The sequence below is a fragment of the Sinohyriopsis cumingii genome, chromosome 5 (assembly GCF_028554795.1).
Source record: "Sinohyriopsis cumingii isolate HCF-2022 chromosome 5, ASM2855479v2, whole genome shotgun sequence".
Taxonomy (NCBI): domain Eukaryota; kingdom Metazoa; phylum Mollusca; class Bivalvia; order Unionida; family Unionidae; genus Sinohyriopsis; species Sinohyriopsis cumingii.
In genome coordinates this window covers 136,331,142-136,341,381 of record NC_142965.1, presented here as the reverse complement: position 1 = coordinate 136,341,381, position 10,240 = coordinate 136,331,142, and the positions used below count along the sequence as shown (strand labels likewise).

The 10,240-nt window shown below is 37.9% G+C and overlaps 1 protein-coding gene across 1 annotated transcript; it reads left to right on the top strand.

Annotated features, from left to right (window-relative positions):
* The first annotated feature begins 5,285 nt into the window (after nt 1–5,285).
* On the top strand, nt 5,286–5,882 carry LOC149800310 (general transcription factor II-I repeat domain-containing protein 2-like). Its single transcript, XM_089958384.1, has one exon. It carries the CDS (start codon nt 5,286–5,288, stop codon nt 5,880–5,882), a length of 597 nt encoding a protein of 198 aa, XP_089814510.1.
* Nucleotides 5,883–10,240: the final 4,358 nt, after the last annotated feature.

Below are 10,240 nucleotides of genomic sequence, written 5' to 3'. Positions count from 1 at the left end.
TTATCTTATAAATGAATTTTTGTATTGGAGCTTGTATTCTCATCATGCCGCAAATAACCAAATGGGTATTACAAAGAACAAATAATATATAAGTATTTCACTCCTGAAGTAAGATAGGAAACACTTCTATCGTAAAACAGTAATTTGACGGTCAATGACCTATTCATCGACAAAGTACCTGATATAATCCTGTTTTCACCGTCAAGACAAATAACTCTGTCAGCTAAGGTAGAGCGATTAGCGAGCTTACATTAATAAATTAATTTCTTTTTGGTTGGTTCTTGTGTTTTTAAAGAGACAAACATTGTCCGACTTTTTCTGACAGTGTCAGGTTTCTTGCCTTCTCCCGACGTTGTCAGGGTTTAGAATTAAGAGAAGAAATAAAAAAGGGGACAGCAAACAAGCCACGCCAGTTGTCTGAGCTATTTATGGATTTCTAAGTATTGGTAAGTTTATATAGTACATAGCCCATTTTAATTTTGGTGATCATTTCAATGCTCTATATTCAACAAGTTCACCTTTCCTCAACGTTCATCGTGGGAGGGTGTGCAGTAATCTGCTGTACTTAGAGGAGGTCCACGTTTGTGAGTGTATGTACATGTAAATATGAATGTAAATAGTTGCATGTAAATATAATAATGTAAATAGCTTAATGATGCAAATAACTTAATACGTATACAATATGTATTTAATGTTGTAAATAGTGTAAATATGTAGTGTGTCGGCCTTACATTTAAGATTATTTTATGTATTGATATTATCTCCGCGATTGTAAAATTGCATGATGAACCTTTCCAGCCGAATACCGGTTCATTAAATTGCTCCAGCAGTCAAAGATACAGGCTTTGGCAACCGTCAATGATACACAAGTTGAACAATTTGTTTCACTTGCACAGGCGATTGAAAAACTTAGATCAGAGATGTCTCAAGAATGCGAAAGAAAAACATTGTGAATGTGCCTGTATGACATTTGAAAACGATTATATCCGATGGTAGACCCCTGTCTCAGTCAAGGACAAGAATCAGCGCGAAATTGAATGTAGAGACAGCGTCACTGGTAACAGCTAAACAAAGTTAAATACGTAACGTATTGTGAACGTGAAAGCGGTGATAACGTCACTGATAAAAGCTAAATGATCTGAAAGGTTGAAATAAGGGAAATATTTTATGTCTGACTATAAGTAAACAATTAATATATTGTTTGTTCTGAATCGGAATTTTGTTTCTGTTCTGAATCAGAATATTTTCTTGAGCTCCCCAAATTTAAGACAAGAATGGACATAATTCAGAATTTGATCTCTATCACACACAATCGTAATACTATATCCTCAATGCTGTTCATTTAACTGGTCATGCTTTATCAAACCTTTTTCATCGTCTTATTCATCAATACGAACATCAACACTAATTGGTTCTCTGTGGGGAAGTATCATGATTGTTGCCTCTTTGTTGTATACAAAAGCTCTCGCCTGTTGGTGCATTATATGATATTGCATAAATAATTGTTTGAAATAACAACCAAGAAAAATGTTTTACTTTTACTTTCCTTGAATCTGTTACTAGCGTGAAGATCTACTATCGTACAAGCGTAGATGCAAATTTATATTTAAACATTATAATCTTAAATCAAGCAAGTATTCGAGCTGAACAGTACATTTGAAATGTATCCGTGATAATAGCGGATTATGACATCGCAGCTAAACTGCATTAACGGGTTATAATACATTCAAAAATCTGGAAGGTGATTGAGGTGTGAGTGTGTATAAAATGTATCCTTGCTGAACTTGACTGGATTTTTCAAGATCTTCTTGGAAATTTCCATCGATAGCGTTCACATACAAGTTTGACTGCGATCTTTGGTGGAATGTTTACAATACATGTTGATATATGACGACCTCCACCGTATGGATCATCGTTGCATCAGAAGATGTTTGACAGTGGGGTTAATTTTATCCACGCTTCAACGATCTGTGGATAGTATTTATCGATGATATCAGCTCGGAATGGATATTCAAGAGAAGAAGTTAAATATATGCTTCGTAATATTTCTTCGGTTATTGAATAGTGTTCGAGAAACAAATTCTAAACATCTTTATCCGCAATCACTAACAAAATAGAGGTCTGATCTAAGTTGGTTTAGATGTTGTATCGTTCGACTGATCTGTTGACATTTATCATCGTTATAATGTTACGTCATATTAGAATACTGGTAAATAAATTTAGTAGATCACACTCTACCCGTTGCTACTTGGGTCTAGGTGCGTCGGAAAATGATTTAAATTTTGCACCGATGATCGGAATTTTATTACTGTCAAAATCATATATATTACTCGATAATTTAGGAAGTCTTTCATCATTTTTTGATCAAACCGCCATCACGTGATACTCGCCAGTCAGCCCGTTTATGCTACGATCGACCCTCATTATTTCCTTTAAATGTTCACTCCTTGGCTCTTAACACTACGTTGTGCTCTAGACTAAACGAACTGGGACTACATTCATCATTACCTAAATGTAAACAGAAGCGAAAAAAGAAACGTTGTTTCAAAGCTGCCCTGCGTAGAACAGGAAGAAGAATTCCAGTTATCTCCCTTATTTCGGCACAACCATTTAAAAAATTTTCGACCGTTAATTTAGATAACCTAATTCAAATCCCAATTAATTCGTCAACTTTGTGCCAACTATCCAAGAAATGCCTCTGCGCATTGCATTATTGAATGCCCAGTCAGTAGGACCACCGGAAAAGCGCACAGAAATAGTTAATTTTATCAATGACCAAAACGTTGATATATTATTCTTGACAGAAACATGGCTAAAAACATCAGGCGATGAGCCCAAGTGTGCGGATCTAACACGCACTGGTTACTCCATCAAGTCGTTCCCTCGTTATTCTCGCGGAGGTGGAATTGCTGTCATCACAAAGAACTCCATGAGAAAACATCTTAATTATACCACAACATTCAATTTCGACCGCGCATCGTTTGAACTAGTCCAAACCACACTCACACTGGAGCAAAGGTCAGTCCATTTTTTTTTGCCTATACCGCCCTCCTCATAGTATAAAAAACAAGCTGGCTGACTCTTTCTTTTTGGAACAGTTTCCGAATCTCCTGGACTATGGAAATTCGATAGGTTGCAACCTGATCATTCTTGGAGATTTCAACTTTCACTTTGAGTGTCCCGGAAACTCAAGTGCCTCAAAACTCATAGATTCCATTAATGTTTCCAACCTCAAAGAGTCAGTTAACCAACCCACCCATAAACATGGTCACATTTTAGACTGGATTCTTCATAGACCTGATGATAACATTCTACGGTCCTCCCTGGTATGCCATGACCTTGCATCAGAACACATTCATCTGCTACTAAGAGAAACCTCCGTATGATAAATAGAACCAAACTAATGCACGACATCCAAGCTAACGTAACAACTTGCTTACCTCCTATCGCAGAACTACTCGATAACTGTCTGTGTTCATTGCTTGACAAACATACCCCATCTACCAAGTGCAGAGTATCAATTCAAAAGTGTTCTCCATGGCATAGCAGTGTTAGGGACCAGAATATAACTGCTAAAAGAGACCGCCGTAAAGCTGTGAGTATCTGGCTTTCCACCAGACTCACTATTCATAAGCAAATCTATGAAGTAGCTAAGAAGATTGTCATAAATATAGTCCATGCAGCGAAATCAGCCCACTACACTACTAAGATAATGGAAAGTTCCAGCTGCAAAGAGCGCTTCGAGATTACTAACAAGCTAATGTCAAAGAACAAATCACCACCACTTCCAACTACCTTCTCTCCAGTCGACCTTCCGGACATGTTTGCAAATTTCTTCCGTGACAAACCATCCGAGATAAGCTTGACACCACAATTTAAATTGACTCGTCGTCACCATACAGTTGGGATACAGAATTTGAGCGGCAACCATTAGCAGCAATTGAACCTGTCTCTATGGATTTGTACGTACAATCGTGATGAAGAGTGCACCAAGGTCATGTGAACTTGATCCAATTCCTACATCACTGCTGCTTGAGTGTTTAGATCCAGTATTGCCTTCACTAACTGATGTTATTAATACCTCTCTCTCATCCGGGGAATTCCCATCATTTGTCAAGACTGCCATTGTAAAACCTCTGCTGATGAAACCAACACTAGACCATAACGATTTAAAGAACTACCGCCCAGTTTCTAATCTCCCATTCATATCAAAAATCTTAGAAAATGTTGTTCTATCCCAGTTTGTATCTCATCTAAATTCAAACAGACTTTTTAGCAATGTACAGTCTGCATATCGCCTTTGCCACATTACTGAAACTACTCTTCTAAAAGTAGTTAATGAATTTCTCTCTGCGTTGGATAGCGGAAAGATTACAGTCCTCACCCTCCTTGATTTGTCTGCAGCATTTGACACAATATACCATGATATATTACTTCACCGTCTCCAGCATGTATTTGGCATTCATGATACAGCCATACTGTGGCGCAAGTCCTACTTGGTCAACAGGACACAAATTGTATATGCAAATGCAATACACTCCAGCCCAGTTGATCTATGTTGTGGTGTTCTACAGGAGTCTGTTCTTTGACCTGTTCTCTACATTCTGTACACTCAGTCGCTCTCACGTGTCATAGATCATCATCCAGTGTCTCACCAATTGTACGCTGATGACACCCAAATATACAAATCTAGCCACCCAACTGAAGTTGATGCTACCATCCAAGGTGTAGAGAGGTGCATTTCTGATGTGAAATCATGGATGACTTGTAACAGCTGCAGATGAATGATGATAAAACTGAGGCCATTTTGATCACAACACAAAGACTTTCTCATTCACATCCTTTACCTCATATGTGTCAAACTCAAGGCCCGCGGGCCACATCAGGCCCGGCGTACAATTATATCAGGCACGAGAGGTCTTGACCGGCGTACAATTATATCCGGCCCGAGAGAGAATTTTAGGCAAAACTATTTCTTAATGGCCATGCGATATAAAGTGCAAATCAAATTCCCTAATTAGCAGCCTTGCCGAACGATAGGCTACCTGAGAGCGTTCTCGCTTCGATCAGAATAAGCGAAAATAAAAGTTGTGTAGTGAGTGGATGTTCGTCGTTACAGTAACCTAGCAACGTTCAGTTGCTCGTTTTGGATTGGCGCATAAGAAATGAAAGTAGTCTAGTGCCCGGATATTACATCACCTTTTCCCGCTACGGCTAACGTGATATCAATCAAGTGTCTGTCGGTAGATGCACAATCTTTTTTTAAAATCAAAGCTAGCCTTAAAATGGCCAAGAGAAATGTTGATTCTGAAAACAGAGCCTTTCAAAGCCGCTGGGAGGCTGAATATATTTTTACTGATATTGGCGGTAAACCTGTGTGTCTAATTTGTGGAGATAATGTGGCTGTGATCAAGGAATATAATCTGAGACGGCACTACGAGACTAAACATCAAGACAAGTTAAAAAACCTGAATGCAGAACAGAAGCTACAGAAGGTAGAAGAATTGAAGAGGAATCTAACATCACAGCAGACGTTTTTCACCAAATCAAAATCACAAACTGAAGCTGCTGTGAAAGCAAGTTTTATTGTGGCGGAGGAGATTGCAAAATCAGGCCCACCATTTACAGAAGGAGAGTTTCTGAAGCGCTGCATGATGAAAGTGTGTGACGTCTTGTGTTCAGAGAAAAAGCAGATGTTTGTAAATGTTAGCCTTAGCAGAAATACGGTTGTTGATCGGGTTTGTGAGATGGCCACTGATGTGAAAACACAGCTGATCGAAAAGGCAAAGACTTTGTTGCATTCTCCCTTGCTGTCGATGAAAGTAATGACACGATTGACACTGCACAGCTCGCCATCTTCATCCGTGGAGTGGACTCCATGACACAGAACATTACTCCCAACATAAACGAACTTGTAGCCAAGAAAAGATGCCAAATATCCAGCTGTGACAAATTGGCATAAGAGCAAAAATGGGTATGCCAATGATTGTTTATTATTAAAACTTTTTTTAATTTATATTAATCTTTAAAAAAGGTTTGATTTTCCGCTTATTGAATGTTTATCCTGTTCGGCCCGCAACCTTACGAGTGATTTGAGTTTTGGCCCGCTGAGCGATTGCGTTTGACACCCCTGCTTTACCTTAAACAATAAATATCAGCAACGCCAACATTAAATTCACACAATCAGTACGAAACCTAGGTGTTACTCTAGACAGTACTCTCACATTGCACCAACATGTCATGAACATATGCAAGGCTGCATATCTTGAACTGAGAAGCATCAGCTCAATTCGCAAATATCTTTCAGTTGATGCCACTAAAACACATGTGTGTTCATTAGTACTTTCAAGACTGGACTATTGTTACACAATTATGTCTGGTTCATCTCAATATCTACTCCAGAAACTTCAAAAAGTTCAAAACACAGTTGCTCGGATGATTCTTAGAGTAGCACGATCAGAGCACACCTCCCCGCTGCTCTGTACCCTACACTGGCTATCCATTCGATCCAGAATCAAACACAAAATTTGTTCTCTGTGCTACATTCCACTTTCGGATTCTAGTCCAACATACCTATCTGACCTAACCCATGTGCATATACCAGCAAGATACTTACGCTCCTCTTCTGACAATCGTATACTCATTATTCCCACTATGAAAACAAAGTCATATGGACAGCGTTCTTTTGCATACCAGGGCCCAGCAACGTGGAATGAATTGCCCACTGAACTTAGACACAAAGACACAGTGATCACATTCAAGAGGGCTCTCAAAACTCACTTATTTCGACTGCAAGAACAAACTTAAAGACCTAATAATGTTTCCTACCTGAAATATTCTCAGCATGTTTTCTATTTTTTAATGTTTTTCTTATTTCGTCCTGTTTGTTTTTGTAATAATATTTTTATGTTTCTTATCGTATAGGTGTTGTCTAATGTTGTAAAGCGCTTAGAGCTTCTAAAGATTAGGCGCTATACAAAGTCCTCATTATTATTATTATTTTCATCAGACGCAATAAAATACTGCCTTTAATTGTTTGTCCATACTTCCTTGTATTTCCATGAAAGATGCTTTCGATACTCCAGAAGTTTTAAAAATATTAGGTTGACTGTAAAGAAGTCGGGACGCTGTGGTTTTGGTGTTGCTTGATAAACATGTGCTATTACTGGCCACCTTAACACATTTCGGATCGGTGATTTATATATATCCACCGCATAACCTAGCTGTTTTATTTATATCGCGGCTGATACTGTTGCTTTGTCACAAAGCTGGTTTACATCCCAATTCATGAAAGAGATCTACAGTTGCTCTTCGGCGGGCGATGTGATCATAAGTGGCATCCACAGCGAAAGTTTTGCTAGTTTTTGTTTACCAACTGTGTATCAACTGTTTTTGGTCGCCAGATTGCATCATTGTCGGTGGTTTTTCCAAGGCGTAGATCAGAGCAAGATATACTTTTCTAACATTTCTCTATAATTCATATATATGTGATAGTGGAATCATACATGAAAATTTTTCTTCTCCATTTAACATTGATCTACGTGCGTAAAATTATATCTTGAAATCTTCATTCATTGATGCAAATACTTCCGCAGGTACATTCAGTCTCATGTTATTGCTCTAGGAATGTTCAGTGGTATCGGTAGCAAATATCATTGATGGTCTAGCTGACCTCGTGTAATCATCGGAATATCTTGCCAGACCTAGTATCGTCGTGGCAATATTAAACTTTTTGGAGTCACGACTCAATATTGTTTCCGTCAATCATGTATGTGGCACTGTTAAATAACGCCATAATACCATTGTCAGTAACACCAGGTCGATCTAAACGTCCGTACGCTGCATCATCTGTTTTCAAAAGTCTTCATTAGATCCCAATCAATGCCTCAGTGGACAGGAAATATCTGCTTGTATCCTGAACTTGCAACTCAATTATTCATCATGTGTTAAGTACACGTGCGTCGTAAGAATAATATTAATAATTACGCACAGCTTCATCCTTGAAAACTGACGCGTCCATGTCAAATGTTGGATCCAATTTACGTTTTAACATCGGTATTATACTAGTTATCGTCTAACACGTAGACTACTTCCTGCTATTAAACGTGCAGTTATATTTTATTTCTTTTTCTGACAGTCTGTACACCAGCCAACTCTGTTAGTTTTTGATTTGCAGCTTGATTTATCATTTTGTTTACATTTTCAGGCATCACTTCCGTGCTGGGTACCTTAGTTGATTGCTGTTTTCGTCGTAATAATCTGATAATGATTTGCGTGAAACATCACCAAGAGCACCAATACCTTTATCACGAACATAAATATCTTACATTCCCAGTAGCTTTGCAATCTGTATTGCTTTAAGGGTTATTCATCGAAATAGACCGTGCATGACATCACCGAGTTCATCACCGTTGATCGCTCTATACGTAGTTAATTGCGAATTTATCATCCTGACCATTACATGTCCACGTTAAGAATTATATATAATCATCTTATTTTCTTGTCACTGATCTGAATGCATATCCTCAATCACTGCGATAATAATCATCAATAATTTCATCAATGAGGGACCGATGAACATTACTATCCATGACAACGCCTGTAAATAATCTCTGACAAACAGCAACTGAATCTTTAATAATTTCTGATGAATTATTACGAGATCGTCTACCGCCGATTAGAATTTCCAGTCTTTCAAATTGGGCAAAAACGTTATTGGGACAAAGTTTATCAAGGCCACTTCTCCTGGTACATGTACAGGAGCGACGAGACCAATTCTGGTTGTTTCTTCTTCTTCAATACGAGGTGGTCTAAATGGTTATTTTACTGGCGATAATATACGTTCAGGCTCTATTAACATCTTCGACTTGTTTCTCAAAATTTGCAAATTCATCTTTATATTAATCAATGATTCTATATATACCACGGAACTTTTGAAATAAAAAAGGAACACAACTCTATTTCTTGAACACTGGTGATGTTTGGATCTAATACTTTATCACGATCTAGATATCCTGTTACGGCGACCGCTATAGTTCTATCTTGAAGATATCTACTACCTTTTTCAGTAAATCCGGCTGGTGGTTTTGGTTTTAGTCTTGGTTTTGATGCACCACCATCCTTCACATGGCCGACCTCCTCATGAACTTTGCTAATACCCTCAATTACATTTTATATTTCATATTGTAATTGTGGTTGAGCTACAGTAGTATCAGCTGGAAGATTTTGTATATCCTTTTTTTTTGTTTTTCGTTATTTCTGCTATTTTCCGAGTTGATTCCGCAGTTTGCATGAATGTAGGAAGAAGACATTCCGTATCCTTCGCAACTGGTTTAAATAACTGTTATGAACCTTCTGTAAATTCCACCTGAGACTACTGAAGAGCTTGTTGTAGCTTGACATAATCACGGACGGGAAGATATTTATTAATTTGACTCTAGTCGTTGTCAAGCTAGTTTAGCTGTATGAGATTACATGGGTAGCTTCATTATTGATATAATAATGATTTAATTAAGTCACACATAGAGCAGCAGGGAGGGTGACGACCAAAAGTGAGTGTCAAGGTAAGTAAATAAGGATGCAGAAACATAAGCGTTAAGGATAAATTAGCACAGTTAGAGAGACCTCCATCGGTTAGAAGTTTCATTTTGGCGTTATTGACCTTTTGTGTTTTCCTTTTCATTGGAAGCTTTAATTTCGCGATTGTACTTGTCTAAAAAGTGGTCTGTTCACCCTACCTGCTGCTATTACCATTTTTAACTATTCATTTTGTTACACAAACTAAATTACTCAAGGTATAAGTTCTAGCATCTTGAACCATTTCCACTATACTGAGTGGCGCTAGAGCTTAGATGTCTATTTCATTTTTAACCTTCTGAGCAGCAAGAAGGGTGAACAGACATTTTGCTAGAACTCATTTTTCATAAAGAAACAAATGAAAAAAAAAGGTCAATAACGCTAAACCAAAGCCTCTAACTTTGCCTAGAGCTTATCTAATTGGATTAGGCATTTTTGTACATTGTTTTTTATTTTAATTTGTATGTGTGTTTTCGTTTACCAACCTGACGTGTCATTGAGGTCATTATTATATCAATAATGTCACCTTGTGATGAATCTTACATAGCTAGATTATTAGCTCCAGAAAGATTAGAAGCATTACAGAAAGTATCTTCCCATCCGTGATTCTGTCCGGCGAAAATTACCAGAACGACAAGAAACTCAAGTAGAATTTGCAGAAGGT

Bases quoted from the DNA above. Each gene is read 5' to 3' on its own strand.
- LOC149800310 (XM_089958384.1), top strand. From the start codon at position 5,286: ATGGCCAAGAGAAATGTTGATTCTGAAAACAGAGCCTTTCAAAGCCGC.